Source organism: Buteo buteo, chromosome 20, assembly GCF_964188355.1.
Source record: "Buteo buteo chromosome 20, bButBut1.hap1.1, whole genome shotgun sequence".
In the NCBI taxonomy this organism is placed as follows: Eukaryota; Metazoa; Chordata; class Aves; order Accipitriformes; family Accipitridae; genus Buteo; species Buteo buteo.
This window is the reverse complement of record NC_134190.1, coordinates 21,741,702-21,758,671: the sequence shown is the minus strand read 5'-3', so window position 1 is coordinate 21,758,671 and position 16,970 is coordinate 21,741,702. Positions and strand designations below refer to the sequence as shown.

The following is a 16,970-nucleotide window of genomic DNA, read 5'->3' as shown; positions in this document are numbered from 1 at the left end:
GGGAAAAAAAATGTCTTGGTATTAAAAATACAATAGTCTTAAAAAAACCCTCTCCATTTTACGTTCTAGTAATAGTCTCATTTTAAAAGAAGAGGGGGAGCCAAGGGAAATTTCCTTCACATAAAGGAATAGCTGCTTTCACCTTTTTATTATTTTGGGAAAATGTAATATTTGCATGAACATTTTAAATATTCATTGATGTATGCTAAGAACTTTTCCTTTTTAATTTGGGCTTTACATCTTAAGAGTGAGCAATAGCATTTTAAGTTTAAATTTCCAGTGGAATTTTGGAAGAAGAAATATGACATCTTGACATACTGCTTTCTTCTTTTAAAAAAACAAACATAACCCGCAAACGCAACGTACACCCCGCCCCCCTTAGTTTTAGTCATTAGATATACTCCAGGAAGTGATCTCTTTTTTTGTTCTAAAAGAAGTCAGCATGTTGCTATTGCTTCTTGTCTTGAAGTTCTTGTCCAATTTACCATTCAGTTTTGTAACACCATCACAGCAGACTCTTTACCATTTAAATGATAAAAGTTTCAATAGGCACTTTAGTGGAATTACGAAAAAGCTACCACTCTTCCACCATGATGCCAGAAAGCTATCTTCTTTCTAAGTCAGATCAGTAAACTGTACCTTGTAGGCCTGAGCTTGTCTCAGTGTAATTCCAGAGTAACAAAATAACAACAAAAACCTGTGTATATTACAGGATTTATCTTTCCTTCGCAGATCAAACCAAAACTGACAGTATGATAAATGTAGTAACTTGCTGGAAACAGTTGCTGTCTTTTATAATCAAAGGAATCCTGTCCTATTATAAAGCTTAGGTTTATCTTTTACATTTGTTGTTGGTTTACTTTTCTTTTTACTTCACTGTTGTAGGTGTACTTAAGTGACTTTGTCAGGATTATAACTTTCCTCTTCTCCAAACATATCTGCCAAGATCTTAAAGCGAGGTCCCCAGTCACTCAGATAGTCATAATCCTGGTCTGCCTCTGTAGTTAGGGAGTCTATAGAGCTGAGAGACTCTGCAACAGATCCATTTCCTTCATAAGCATAGGTTGCCAAGGAGTCATAAGGGGGTGCAGTTGGATCTACATCATTTTCCTGCAGCCTTTGATTAATGAAATCTCTTATGTCTGTGTTATCTTCCACTGGTGGTCTCTGACGCGGAAAACGCAAGGTGTCTGGTTTTATGTCTCTGCGTATTTTGTTATCTTCAATCACTTTGGGATTCCTCAGGGCACCTATGTCGAAAGCCTGGGTGTCCTCTTCTCCACCTCCTTCATCATCATAATGGATAACGTTGTCTCTGATGTCTTCTTTAGAGGTCATCAGGGTGTCCTTTTTCTTCTGCCTCCGTAGTGCTACATACAGTACCACAATGACTGTAATGAGAGAAAACTGAAGTTAAGACATGCACAGAAATAATTTGGTACTCTCATAACATATCATTGTCTCTTCCTTTGAAAGTTGCAAGCAATCAAAGGGACTTTTTTCCTTAGAAGATATGCTCCTACTATTCTTTTAAAAAAGCACGCTCTAGTCAATGAAAAGTCATTTACTGTTTGATGTATGACTCTAACTCCTTAGTGCTTGCTGTGCTGCTGAAGGAAGTAACAAATAATTTTCCTGCTGGCCTGCTTTGCGAACAAATAGAATTGGACAGGACTTCAGCTTTTTAGTTCAGAAAGACAGATTATTTTCTAAAAATGTTTTCCATAGCAAAAGAGAGAAAAATCCACAAGTTTCCACACTGCAGAGAAAAAAACCCTCACACTATTAAAGAGAAAATAATTATTTGGAATCTTTGAAATGGAGAAAAAATAATCCTACTTCAGCTATTTATACAGCACACTTTGGCCTCTTCAGGGATCTGCTTTGAAAAATCCCATGTGATATTGTTCTGGAGAGAAAAGGGGTCCAGGAGAGCTGGTTGAATTTCAAGTATCGCCTCCTCCAACCTCAACAGTGGTCCATCCTGATGAGCATGAAATCAAGCAAAGGCAGCAGGAGGCCTGCATGGATGAATAAGGAGCTCCTGACTAAACTCAGAGATAAAAAAGAGGCATGTTAGAGGTGAAAACAGAGACAGGTGAATCAGGAGAAATACACAGTGACTGTCTGAACATGCAGGGATGCGGTTAGGAAAGTCAAAGACCATCTGCCGTTGAATCTCATGAGGGACATGAAAGGCAACAAGAAGCGCTTGTACAAATACGACAGCAGCAAAAGAAGAAGTAGGGAAAATGTGGCCCCACTGCTGAACGGGGCAGGGGACCTGTTGACAAAGGACACAGAAAAGGCCAACCTACTCAACGGCTTCTTTGCCTCTGTCTTTATTGGTAAGGTTGTCCTTCAGGAATCCCAGGTCCTCTGGGTCTGGAACAAGAAAGACTTATCCTTGGTGGAAGAGGATCAGGGTAGGGAACACTTAAACAAACTGGACTCACACAAGGACATGGGACCTGATGGGATGCACACGGGTGGTGAGGGAGATTAGAGATGTCATTGTGAGGCTATTTGTGATAATTTTTGAAAGGTCATGGGGACTAGGAGAAGTTCCTGAGGACTGGAGTAAGCGTCATTCCTATCTTCAAGAAGGGTAAGAAGAATGAGCTAGGGAACTACAGGCCAGTCAGCCTCACCTTGATCCTGAGGAAAGTGATGGAGCAAATAATTCTGGAAACCATTTTCAAACCCATCAAGAACAGGAAGGGGATCAGGAGCAGTCAACATGGATGTATGAGGGTGAAATTGTGCTTAACTCACCTGATAGCCTTCTACAATGAGGTGAGTGGTGGATTAAAGGAGAAAAGTGCATTATTTTTATCCTAACTTTAGCAAAGCTTTTGACACTGTCTCCCGTAACAACCTTCTCAGAAAAACTGAGTAAGTGTGGACTAGACAAGTAGACAGTGAGGTGCATTGCAAAGCTGGCCAAACTGCCAGGCTGTAAGGGTTGTGATCAACAGCCCAAAGCCCAGCTGGAGGCCAGCCACTAGTGGTGTACCCCAGGAGTCGATACTGGGATCAGTTTTATTTAACATCTTCATAAATGACCTGGATCATGGGATTGAGTGCACCCTCAGCAAGTTTGCAGGTGATACAAAACAGGGGTTGCACCACCATTCAGAGGGACTTCACCAGGCTGCAGGAACCGGCCAACAGGAACCCCATGAAGTTCAACAGCGGGAAATGCCAAGTCCCACATGTGGAGAGGAATTACCGTATACTGTAGATGCTGTTGGCTGACTGGCTGGAAAGCAGCTTGATAGGAAGACCTAGAGTCCTGGTGAACAACAAGTTCACCATAAGCCAGCAATGTGCCTTGGTGGCAAAGGCGGCCAACAGCATTTGGGGTTGCATTAGGAAGATTGTTCTCAGCAGGTCTAGGGAGGTGATCATTCCCCTCTGTGCAGCCTTAGTCAGACACACTTGGAGTTCTGTGTCCAGTTCTGGGCTCCTCAATACAAGACAGACAGGGACTTGCTGGAGTGAGTCCAGTGCAGAGCCACAAAGATGATTAGGGGATAGGAACATCTGCCATACGAGGAGAGGCTGAGAGAGCTGGGACTGTTCAGCCCAGAGAAGAGAAGTCTCAGGGGATCTTACCAATGTGTATAAATACCTGATGGATGGAAATAAAGAAGATGCCCAGCGACAGGACAAGAGGCAATGGGCACAAACTGAAATGCAGGAAATTCCATTAAAACATAAGAAAAAAAAGCTTCTTTACTGTCAGTAGGGTCAAGCATTGGATCATGTTGCCCAGAGAAGTTGTGGTGTATCTGTCCTTGGAGATATTTAAAAGCCAGCTGGATACTGAGCAACCTGCTCTAACTGACTCTGCTGTAAGCAGGGAAGTTGGACCAGATGGTCTTCAGAAGTGCCTTGCAGCTGCGCTTTTGTGATTCTATATAATACAAAATGTTACAAACTGTGTTTTATTCCAAATGGCAACTCAATGGCAATCAGCCTGTGGGGTTTTTTTTCAATAGTTTGTCTTTGGAGATATACTTCATTGAATGCAAAGTCTGCTTGTAGTAAACTGGTCGTTTTGTTATTTTTAATTCCCCAACTGCCTTTAGTAGAAATGACAGTGTTCTAAGTGCTGTTGGTGAAGTAACACAATAATGAATACAGGAGTTGCAATGATTATAAATTCATGGTCAGGCTTGTGTGGCCTAAAATAACTTCTGATTCTGGTAATATGTTGACTGTCTTTTGTGTAGAAATGAGTTCGACAAGAATGACTTCTACTACAATTTTAATGACTCTGTGTCAGGCCAGGTTCACAGCAAGAAATGAAAATCCAAAAGCATTTTTTAAATTGATCAATGGAATAGTAAGGAGAAAGTCTGGATATAAGATAAACACCATTCTTTTAGGTTACACACAGCACTGGATATCTCATTATTTATACATTAGTTTTTCTGGGTAGTATTGCCAGGCTGATTGGAATGAAGGGAGTTATTAAGGGACCAAAACCTCTTCTCCAACCATAATCTCAGTAATTCAGTCTGGCATTCTGTGCAAAGCAGGAATTAAAATAGCTTCATTAGTTTTGTATACACCAAGAGCATCAATCAGCAGCAGAGCTGGTAAGGAGTTCTTTGACACAATTATTTTTGATTGAATATGCTGGGGTTTTAGAATAAAAATGGTATTTATTTCAACAAACCATTAGGGAAACATAAACATAGTTCTGTTGAAGGCTTCTATGATCACCTAGCAAAACTGGAGGAAATTCAGACTTCAGGTATTCCTGCTTCCCCAGATAGTCTGCCATTGTAAATGATCTCTGTACTAAAAGCACGAAGCTCTCTGCTGCATAGTTCACACTGTCCAGATTACTGGACACAAAGGTGGCAACTTGAAAGGCTTTGCTACAGCTATGTGTTTAGGGCTTCTAGTCACTTTGCTCTGTAACAGGGAGATTAGATATCCTGGGAGTCCTGCCTTAAGACAGAGCTCTAATTGACTTATCTCTTCACGTGAAAATAAGTTAAAGCTTTTTTTCATAATGGAATTTCTTTGATGCTAAGGCTCACTCCTGGCTGCTTTTACTCAGGAAACCCCTAAAAGCAAAAAAGCAGTCCCAATGAATTGTGGTAAAGGAGACAGCATTCTTCTTGCTTCTGAAAAATTGACCTAAGATTGTTCTGGTTTGTTTTTTTTTAAATTCTTCACAATGGGTGTATTTGTTATTAATTCCTATTCCATGGGAGGTATGACCATTTGCCATTCTCATTCTGATTCGAAACAATATTTTTTCTTACAACATAAAATTTTTACACAGAACAGAAATTCTGACTTTTCCCCCTTTTTTTCTCATTTTTGCTACTCAGATGCTATTTATGTAACCCTGAGCCTGTAGTAATTTACTTAAGTGGTAAATTACTATATTAAGCAAATGCAAGGAGATATCCATATGTTATATTCTGTATCTGCATCTATTTTTGCCTATGCACTAGACCTACATAAGGAGCAGCATGAGGTCTAGGAAGCCCACTAGTATCAAGAAGAGGCATAGACTAGCACCTGTAAGAATCAGTCTGCTTTCTGCAGCCCACATTGTGCCTGTGTAAGGTACAAAGGTGGTCTGATTTTGTTATCAGTTCATTAAGGCTATATCATAAATAGGATGTACATAAGTATTGACTGCTTTGGACCTGCTGTAAGTAAGGCAATATTTAAATACAATGTCAATCAAATGACAACACCACCTTATGCAATCCATGCCTGCCTGAAATTAAAATGTTCCTGTAAAGTTTTACATGGATCTAGCCAGCCACAGTCTACATTACAATTATTTTCTCCTCTTTCATTGCTTCGTTCTCCTTTTGCCCAAGTTGGCATGAAGAATTAAAGAAAGGCCCTTATTAAATCCTTACTGCTGTTACTGTCAGTAGGACTTGTCTACCTTAGTAATAATCTAAAAATATTAATTCTCAAGAAAGGTATTTAAAAAAACTGTTTCAGAGAAAAAAAATATGGTTTGGATTCCACTGAAAGCTGGTTCTCTTCATACAATAAGAAAATATGTAGGTGTTAGCAGGTTCACAGTCATGGTCAGTGCTTTTGGATGCTTTTCTAGAAACATAGAAGCATAAAAATTCTCATAAACTGCCGCACATTTTCAAAGGCTGTTGTTAAACAACAGATGAAGCTAATAACACCACAAATTAATTCACAGGTGAATAATCAGAGTAATGCACTTCATGTGGTTTCAGGAGAACTAACCTAGAAGTATAACAATACACAGCAAGATTGCAATCAGCGCTCCTGTGCTGAGGCCTACTGGTAAGAAGATTGCTTCCACATTGCAGGACAGGATGGTACCATCAGAATCACATCTGCAAACACGGATAGTCATTGTGTTTGTGCTGCTCTGGACAGGGTAACTGCTATCTTCTATTACTACTGGAAGAAAGTACAGCTCTTGCTGCCTTCTGCTGTAACCATTTCTCCTGGCTTCAATCCCAGCTGTGTTGTCTGTAAAACACAACGCGGTCATTACAGGATTTTTATTGTGTACTTCAATTCACCGTTGTAGTTTGTATCACCTTTAGTAATAGGCAGCTATTCCATTTTTGAAACTCAGTGACATGCTTTATGTAATTGCCTTGTTTTATCATTACAAAAGGTATTGTATTCTGACTGGTACAGCTATTTTTGCAGAGTGTTAAATAATATTCCATTTCTTGTAAAGTTGTTACATTGACAGCTAAAATTTCAAAGACAACATAAATAATAATTAAAAAAAGCATTACAGGTATTAGATTAGGAGGGGTTTTCAGTTTTTCTTTTCTCCTTATCTCCTCACATTCCAAGCCTGTGGTCCAAAGGACTTTAATTGCACATGAATTTAGAATCAAGTCTCTATTAATTAATCAATTTCCTTTTAAAACTGAAAGTAATATACCTGGACAAAGTGCAAATCCCCTTCAACTTTCCTGCCCCTTTAGAAATAAGTACACAAATGAACTGAGTACTTTATAATCACCATATTTTCCATCAATGAATGTGTTCAGAACTCCTAGAAGTTATGTTTTGTCATTTCTTCCCAGTAGATACTCAGTTATTGCTGCTTTTCTTGAATCAGAGTAGCAAGGAAATGATGTACAGAATAAAAGAATTACATTGAAAGCAAAACCCAAATGAAATTAACAGGGAATTAATTAGCTGACAGATCTGAATGAAGGCAGCCTGCAGCTGTCACCGTTTTGCCATCTCACCCATGTGCTTTACTGTATCTTTAGAAGAGGTCTCTTGCTGTCCACGTTATGACTTTCATCCCTTCTTGGTTTTGTCACTACGTAGAAGTATTAAGGGCTCTGAATTCAACACTCAAATACTTGTGTGCAGTTCTGATTAAGGAAAATAAGAAGGAACCCTAAATATCCAAAACCACATATGTTATGATCAGACACTATTGAAAAAGCACTCAACTGATAAAATGCTTATTGCAGAAGTCCCCTTTTTATCAAACTTGGATGTGGCACATGGACACATCAAGTTCAGTGACATTTAGTTTTGAAAAAGAAAAATGTGTAAAAATTGTTTGAATCAAACCAACTTCCATCTTCAGCTTGTTCTTTCTCTCTATGATTAATCTGCACTGTACAGAGTTTTAGATCTAATTTGAAATCATACAGCTTAATCTTATTTCTATTCTTATTTCTATTAATAGAATTATTTCTATTCCTTTTTTTTTCTTCTAATTGCAATGTTGAAGATCACTTCAGTACCTGTTACAATGCAACCAAATGACTTTCCATTCTCCTTTTAGAAGAATCAAGCAGATCAAGCTCTTAAGTCTTTGAACAATTTTTGTTACTCTTCTACAACCCCTTTCAGTTGTTCAAGCTCCTTTTGAAAATATGGACACAGGCACGTGTTTGAACTCTACACAGAGCAGCCTGGAGCTGAGACAGCTTCTGGTTCTTTGGTCTGTTGGCAATAAATTCATTTTCAGGATGCGTGTGACAGTCTGGGGAGAAGGAAAATTCTCTCTTACATGAGCAACTGAGTGTTCTCAGCAGGGAAGCAGCACTCCACAGAGCAGAGTGAGGCCAGCAAAGTGGAACGAGGGGGGTGGGCAGTTCAGCTGGAAGCACTCCAGCTCTGCCAGGGCCTTTCGCTTCTGTTCACAGCTAGTGGGTTGGTCTCAGCGCTGCTGAAGGCATAGTCTAGAAACATAACATTTCCCTGTGTTTATTTTTCTAGAGACTCCACATGGCAACCTCGAGCTTCTGTCTTGCTTCTGTCCTCATTAGGTTATATTCTGAGGAAGTATGGAACCTGGAAAAGTTTATTCTCTTGGGTGCACTACAAACATATTACACCTGCTGTAATATCACACCACCCATGATTTTCAGCTGTATAGTATAGCACTGGTTATTGGGCTTCTTTATGTGTTTAAAATGTTAAATGACACCTCCACTTGTAAAAGCGTTAATTGTAACACAGTGAACAAGACTGTTTCCTCAAAAAAAATCAAAATTCCTTTCACAAAGTACTTGCTTGGTACTAACATAATTGCTAACTCAAAAGATAATGGTATTTATGTTTTTAAAAAGTTTATGTAGGGAAAATAAGGTTGTGTTATTATACCTCTAAATTGTGTGCAGAGTAGACCTTCCACCTTTTTGGCAAGTAAAAAGCAGAAGATATTGAAAATATTGTACAGAGTTTCTGTTTGGACAGATTTTTCTAATAGCTCTGTAAAATCATCAACAATGAAAAAGTCTTTTATGGTTGGAAAATGTTCCACAAAAGCCTTTTTTTTCTTCCTTATGTTTCAATAAATAGCGTAATTCTTTCTTCTTTTTTAGTAAGTGTTAAGAAATGCTTTTAAGAGTGTGTATATAGGTACATGCACACACAAACATTTATGCATGAGAAGCTGTGTGGCTTGGTGGTTTCTAATTCCATCTTTTATGGGAATACTGCATTTGGTTTTATACAGTAGAGAAAGTTTATTAACAGACTACTGAGATCCAAAGTAATCTTGCTGTCAACATCACTGGTTTAAACAGCAAAATTTAATTATCTAATAATATTTGAGCAATTTCCTCACCAAACTCATATTCTAAGCACACTTCACAAAAGCTGCAAATGAGAAAGGTCATTGAGTTTAATTATGGTATACCCTTTTTAAGTGTAAAGATTCTTTTGAGGAATTAAATATGTTAAAATGACCTGAGATGAATTGGAAGGCTTACATTTAAAACAATAGTTTGTAATTATTTGAAAAAATTACATCTTGGTGAAATTACAGGATATTTTAGTAAATGGACAGAAAGAAAGAAATTAAAGCTCTTAGTTTAAAGAAATCTTGACCAATAGAGCAAAGGTATTTAGAAATACACAGTAATCGTGTTAGAAGACAACGTAACTATGAAGGTATTACCCATATGGGCCTTCAAATGTGTTGAAAAGTGAAAAAATAAAAATAATTCATGTCAAATATAAGGAAGCTCTAAAGAAGTATATTTTCCTTCTTTTAAGATATACAGAACATTTTTTTTCCTTTTTAATTATAATCAGTAACAAAGTTCATCATGCTGAGTTTTCCAAGCAAATACTACCAACAGCTAAGTAGTGAACAGAAAATAACAGAAATTACAATGCAGCATTAAGGGGAAGCAAACTTAAGCATTGCCCAGAATTTTAAGTCCAGTGGGACACAGATGTAAAACATTTAAATCTCGCTTGGCAATATATAGTTAGATCTTGAAATGCCACAATGATTTAAATTCTAGTAGCTGTTAAAACCAAACTGTTTAGACTAAGCACTTCTGGAGAAGAGTAATGACCTAATCTTCCAAGAACAGAAGTGAGGGGACTTGAATGCATTGTAAGGTTGTCCTTCATATTCATTGAGCGGTCTGTCTCAAGAAAACTATTTGAATGGCCTCTGATAAAATCCTGATCTACATATTTTTGGTTTCATAGGTTACTATTAGTCATGTCTGCAACATTATGAATTATTATGGTTTCACTGTGTACTGTATTTACAAGTCATTAAGCCAAATTCTTCGCTCATCTGTAAAATGTTTTTAGCTATCTATGACATACTAAGATGAAAGTCACTAGTAAGTTTGGGAATAAAGCATTTTTGTCTTGTCATCTTCACAGAGGAGCTATATAAAAAGAGAAAATAAGTACAGTTTATTTTTCTGCTGTTTCAAACTTATTTCTTCCTGAACTTTCTTAATGATAAAGGTCTCCATGATTAATAGTTGTACTTACTTTGTTGGCTTTAATTTTGTATCACCTCAAATTGACAAAAGTTCATGGCTTCAAAAATAATGTGAGTCATATACTTACATGGTTTTTTAAAAGACTAAATAAGTGGCCTCTGCAACTATTTTCATTCTGTGTATTATCCATTTCTAGCCCTTTTTAGGGCTGGGGTTACTTAATTCTCACAAAAGGAACCTTTACATCATAGTCAGTATAGTCTCAAATGTAAATTAAAAAAAATAATGAATATAATTAATAACATTTAAAAATAAGTATTATATACTTTTTCTTAAAAGTAATACTTATAACCTACATAGTTAAATTGGCAAAGGAATGTTACTGAACTTTATTGGATGGCTTTAGGTGTTCTTTGCAGAGTAATGTAAACCCTTTTTTATGAAAAGCTTATCCTATCACAGTTCGTTAAAGATCACCTAATAGCTGATAAACTCATTGTTAATTTTTTTTCCATATTTGATCAACATAATCAGTGGTGAAAATTTACTACAGTTTATTATGATGTTTTAGCTGTGTTCATCCACAAGACTACATGCTTGAAGATGTTTACGACAGAAAACAAAGATAATTTTTTTCATCTTGGGTTGTTTTTTGCCATTTATCAAAACCATTCAAGTGAAAAAGAAAAACAAAAAGATGATCATTTATGACAAAAATTGGGGGAAAATCAGAAATGTTAATTATATAAATCTATAAATTATTAAGAGTGTTGTGGGATGTTATACTGCAGCAGCTCTGTCCATATTTAGAACTAATTCTTCTGCAGGACTATGAATCCTCCAGAAAGAACAATAACTGGGTACTTTGAAAACAATTAGCAAAGTAGTAGTATTTAAACAAGGCAGCAATAGTGCCTTGTTTAAAGGTATACCTGCATTGGCATATGAGCTCTTCCTGAGATACTGAATGATAAAAGGAAGAAAATAAAACAGGTAGCAGTGTTTTTGCAGGCCTGTAGGGAAATCTCAGCCTTTGGTGTTCTGACAATTCCTGTCCCCTAAAAATGAGAAAAGGTGCAAGACCTGAATTTATATTAATATATGTCCTAGATAGTTTAACAATTAGAAATGTCAAATAAAAAAGTTAGTCTGTAGACAGGACTATAATACAAAGTAATCATATTTGTCATTGCAATCACAGCCTGCTGCTCTGAAAGAGAGATACGGGTAAGGAACTTACTTCTGTAGTCATGGATTGTGAAATTTGGTTTGTTGGAAGCCTCAGGTGACAGTCTGAAGGAAAACCTTTGCCCAGCTGGTGACAAATCTTTGTCTGCTGCAGTGACAGTCTGTATCACCTGAAACCAGATTAAGATTAATTCTGAAGTCAGTTCACTCTTCTAAAGAAGCAGTGTTGTAGAAGTGCAAAAGGGAACATCAAATGGAACAATGAAAGTGAAATCCTGCTGGGTTACTCTCATTCCCCTAATATATTGGACATTGGAGGCAAGAAGTCTGAATACTCTAGCCTCCAGAGAACTCATGATGTCTCAGAAAGTCTCGCTTTGACGTATCTGAAGGAAATCAGAAAGATTTACCCTACATTCATAGCAGAAGTATTTAATATTTGTCCTTTGTACCAAATACTAGTGATTGTTTTCAGGTGAGTGATTACTTAAAGACAGTTCACTTTATCTGCTACTATCACTGTTACGACCATGTTGTAGTACTTCACAAAGCTGCACCCTAATTTTACAGCTTGAAACAAAGTAGGGAGGGTTGAAAGGTCTGCACCATCTAGGCGTAAAGGAACTTTTGGGTCCCAGAGTCCTACCTACTAGATGTCAGATAAGCACAGTGCAGTTAAAATAGTAGGATTGCCACTGTTCTTTTAAAAAGGAAGGCATTTTTTTAATGTAACAAAGATCTAAATATTTATAATTTGTGACAGCTCAGTGCTTGTCTCAGCCTTCCCTGTAAAAGGTTCCCCCTTCTACTGTTAGTGCCTGGATAAGAAACTGAAGGTCTCCGATAAACTATAAGTTAAATTGGCATGTACGGTAGCTAGTTGAAACATACCGGAAAAAAAAAAAGAGATAGGAATATCATCTGAAGTCATGGACAAATCTGTAATAAAGGCAATAAAAAATCACACGGACTGATTACGTATTACATACACATAAAGAGAAGTCACTGATTACACAGCAGGCTGAATATGTTCCTTCCACGGCTGGCAGTAACTCTCAAAGTTAAACAAACAGCTGAAGTTACAAGCCTTGCCTTGGAAACAGTATTAGTTGTTAATATGTATGATGGTTGGCCTTGGTGCTTTGCAGCACTGTGTTTAATTGCACAAATTTTGTGCAGAAGGAGCACATGCCAACAGCTTCTGGGGCCAGCTCTATTAATACTGGCATCCCTCATGGTATAAGGTGATAGTCTGAATCTGAAATAGGTTTTGCATACTATATATATATATATATTTGAAACTGCTTATAAAAACAATCTTTCCAGAGGATTGTCTTTAGGGTTGTGGGTTCTTTTTCTCAGAACAGGACACAGAAATGTGTCCATTTATTCACTGTGGTTTTACCCTTATACTTAAGTGTCTTTAAGGAAGGGATTCTTTCTGCTGTCATAGCTATTAAATACACAGTGAAGGGTGGCTCAGGCCTGTATAATCAAGGATAATAAAAATAAATAGACCATAAATAGACCATAAAGGTCAACAAACAGAATTCTAAAATGTATTTCCAACACAGGCATTTTATTTGTAAAAGCATTCTAACCATGATGTCATTTTCAAACCCAGAAATTTCTATTGCTATAAATAATAAGGAAAGAAAAAGCAAAATAGCAAGCATTACAAATACCTGTCCTGCCTTGGCATTTTCACAGACAGATGTCTCATATGGAACTGAAATTTCAGGAGGAAACTCGTTGACATCCAGGACATTTATTATAACGTTGACTTTGCTGGTTAATAGTGGGTTACCTATAAATGATTTTTAGGAGAAAAGCATTAAGGAATACTATTTATGTTTGTTGTCATCACCAGCGTCCATGAGCTGTTATAAACTGTTTTGATCCCAGTACTGTGACTTCTAAAAGCCCTTGACTTCCATTTATTTCTGATTTGTACTAAGGAGAAATCAGAAGCAAACTTCTTATCGTTTTGTACCAGACTTTGATCCATTACTCTTCATGGGGCAAGGAATCAATCAACATGATTAAGTTTATCAGAGCATAAATTAAAGAATTTGAAGTTGTACCTGTAATTAAAGATGCAAACTTTTCTCAGATCACTTTTCATGGACTATGTGGAAAATGCTTCCAGTGATTAAAACTGAATTCTGTTTTCCACAATGGAATGCAGAAAATCAATATTTATTACTTAGCCACTGTTTACATCTTCAAGATATTAAGGAGGTAAGTGGAGCATACCCATTTAGAAGATGGAGAAAAGTAAGAGAGAAAGATATAAAGAAAAATCTTGCTGAAAGCCAGACAGAGTCAGTGGTAAATTTAGCAGTGTAATATGTAAAGCTAGCATTCATTCCACTTGTGGTTAAACCATTAGGCTATGTGGTAACAGATATTTCTTTAACTGCATAAATATTTGTGAGCAGGAAATATTTTTGTGCAAAAGAAATGCTAAAAATCAGTTTACATTATGCTTCTTTCCACTGTCCTACCAATGCAGATCAGTCACTAGATGCATTTTATAAACAAGTTTAAACGCAAATGCAATGTCTGACAGAAAGGAGACACAAATTCAATACAGAGCAGACAATATTCTCTTTTACTTTACGCTGAGACCTCTTGTGAGATAGCAGATATGTAGAAAACAGTTTAGCTGGTGAATCAAAAGGATAATTCTTTTCTCCTTTTGCATTTAAGACAAGTGGCAGCCACTATACAGACACAGTTAACTATTCAAGAAATCTATGCTATGACTCAGGGTGGTGTAGGAGTCACAGCGTGGGGTCATGGTTAAGTACAGGAACAGTTTTCTTGAATCTTCAGACATCAATGGACCCTTCAAATTATTTGCATTAGCTGCTTACTTCAAAGTTTGTATAAGCCTTTGCGTTTCGGTTGTTTATAACTAACACAGCAAGGGGCAAAGTCTCTTCATAGTGGCGCTGTAGAAATTGTAAATGATTTCTTTCTTGTTCTTAGGAACTACTAAATATAGTGTTTTCAAGAGGCCTTTGTCAAAGCCAAAAGGTATTCCCCAATGTTTTCCTAGTTAAGTAGAACCAGCTGCAAGTAGAAGTGTGCTTTACCTGTTTACAAGTAGTGGATAAACTGACCACCCTATTAACTCAGCTTGGAATCTACAAAAAAAACCCAACCCCAAAACTCACTACCCAAATCACACAATATTTGTAGTTCCTTCCTATGAACATATCTATTTAACAGTGAACATATCTAATAATATCTCTTTGAATCCTCATTCATTTCCAATTCAGCATGACCCCTACTTGCAGAACATCTTTGTGGAGAAAAGCCTTGTGCAGCATGAATGAAGACAGAGTTTGGTCCTGCAGCTGGGAATTAGCAATGATTCTTTAGGTGCCCAAAGAGCCAGAAGAAATCTAGATCACTTGCTCACAGTTGAATTGGTTCCTTTGTGTAATAGGAAACAAAAAAGTCCTAAGAAGTTATTTTAGTCAGTAGAGGGCAGGACCCTGACTCTGAGTATATACAAAGATAAGAAAAGCCCTGAGTAGGTCAAGTTCATGCAGATACTGGCAGAAACAGCCTAACTTAAGACTTCCCTCCTAGCAGTACTCGCTGCGAAGAACTCAGCAACTCACACGGAGTAACTCAGGTTTTCCTTTAGTTTTTGTGTGTTTATTTTAAGGTACAACACTGAACAACAGGAGCTCAGGATACATTCTCCAAACACATCAGAGATTAATGCATTGGCATGAAAGTACAGGCATAGATGTTACTTTGTTTCCTTTTGGTAATGTGTTAACAATGCCTTTCCAGTAAAAGAATGAATGTACTCAAAATTTATGCATCATGTCCATGGGAGATATTAGCCGATTTTGATAATTTCTATTGAATATATCAGTTTCTATAAGAAGTCTTTTTAGGCTATATTTTTTTGAAATATCTTACATAAATGATTTTTTCAGCTATTTGGAACAGTGTACATACTGTGAGACTGTATATTTTTTAAATGAACAAAGGGATTTGATGTTTTGCCTTCCCTCAAACTCACGATAGGATAGCATGCTTTGGAAATATAAACAAATATGACTATACTTTTAACATTTATTTCTCACTGATGGTCTGTGATTTATTTTCTATGATTCTTTGAAAGATACATTAGAGGCCAAAAATCTTTTCTTCCTAAGTATTTCAGCAAGGTAGAATTTTACCTTGCATAAATGGTCAGCAAAAATCAAATATGAAAGTAAACAGAATTACTACAGCAGAAGATGGACCTACTTCTGGATTTCACTTTATTTATGTGATTCATTTTCTTTCTGGTTTGTGCTAGTATCAGTTTAACTGCATATAAAGGAAGACTGCAAGAAGATTGTGTACAGCTTTGAATTCATATATAATTACAAAGACTTATAATACTTGATGTGAACGAAGATGATGAATTGCATTTCAAATACGACTGTGCAGACTTGACCTCCATTTTCTGGTTTTTGTTTTGTTTGCTCTCTGTCTCAAAATCAAATCTTTTTGAGCCCTGTGAGCACAGTAGTGACGTGCATGCTGGTATCAGTGAGTGAGTCACTGAAGACATCTGCTTGTGCCTTTTGAACCAAGATTACACAGAGAAGACGACAAGTTGGTTAAATCATTAGCCTAGGAATTAAGAAACTGATTTCAGGTTTCAATTCTGCCTGTAAGATACAGGCAAATTAATTAGCTTCTTCCTTCCGCAGTTTTCCTGTCTTTAAGACAGTGACAACACTGTTTCCTTCTTTTGCTTGAGTACCATCATGTTAACATCTTCATGGTTCAAGGATATTACAGGTGTAGAAAATATGTAAAATACTTTGACTAATGGACTTATGAAAATCCAAGATATCTGAGCAAATAGATACCATTAAGGAGAACTGGTGATTCCTTAACCCCAGTTATGGTATGCAGCAGAAGATAAACCCTATCTTGAGATTTAAGCTGAGGTTTCTTTAATATTTACAAAATTCAGGCCTAGACTTAGAGGAGTTGGGAAGATGATTTGGACAGGAAGGATTATGGTTACTTTATATTTATTTTCAACCTTAACTAGCGTCTTCAGGACAGGAAAGCAGAAATAAGATCTTATGCATCTTATCTATTTCCTCTTTTCTAAGATGCAAAAACCATTTCCATAGTAGGTAATTAAGCAGCACACTGGGGAACTTTTTGAGCACTGGACTGTGATTTTTTTTATATCATTATGTTCTTACAGCAGCCCTTGGCACAGTCTTAGCCTGGGGCAACTAGTGGTCTTGCGGACAATTCACATGCATGTGCTGGGAGTTAGTATGGGTGAGGGACCACTCTCAAGGAATCGATTTACATATGGGCACCCTGTTTGGAAGGTAAAAGTGTTTAATGGCATAGAAATAGGCTACTCAGTGCCAGCTGGCCTTTGTGCTTGAAATGAACGCAAGCCATGTATAATTTATTAGTTCGGATGGAGTCTGTGGGCTTAAAAATGTTCAGAAACAGCAATCGTGGAGGCTACTAGGGTGTTGAGTTCTAAGAAGAAAAAAACTACAATGAAATATAGTC

The 16,970-nt window shown here is 37.0% G+C and overlaps 1 protein-coding gene across 2 annotated transcripts in view; it reads right to left on the bottom strand.

Annotated features, from left to right (window-relative positions):
• Positions 1-891: 891 nt before the first annotated feature.
• Positions 892-16,970, bottom strand: part of CDH12 (cadherin 12) — a 155,693-nt gene continuing 139,614 nt past the window's right edge. For both annotated transcript variants that reach the window (XM_075052482.1, XM_075052483.1), the window contains 4 exons: positions 13,088-13,209; positions 11,455-11,572; positions 6,250-6,501; positions 892-1,391 (listed from right to left, as the gene is read on the bottom strand). In XM_075052482.1, coding sequence (XP_074908583.1) covers positions 892-1,391; positions 6,250-6,501; positions 11,455-11,572; positions 13,088-13,209 — 992 coding nt within the window. The remainder of the gene's footprint in view (positions 1,392-6,249; positions 6,502-11,454; positions 11,573-13,087; positions 13,210-16,970) is intronic.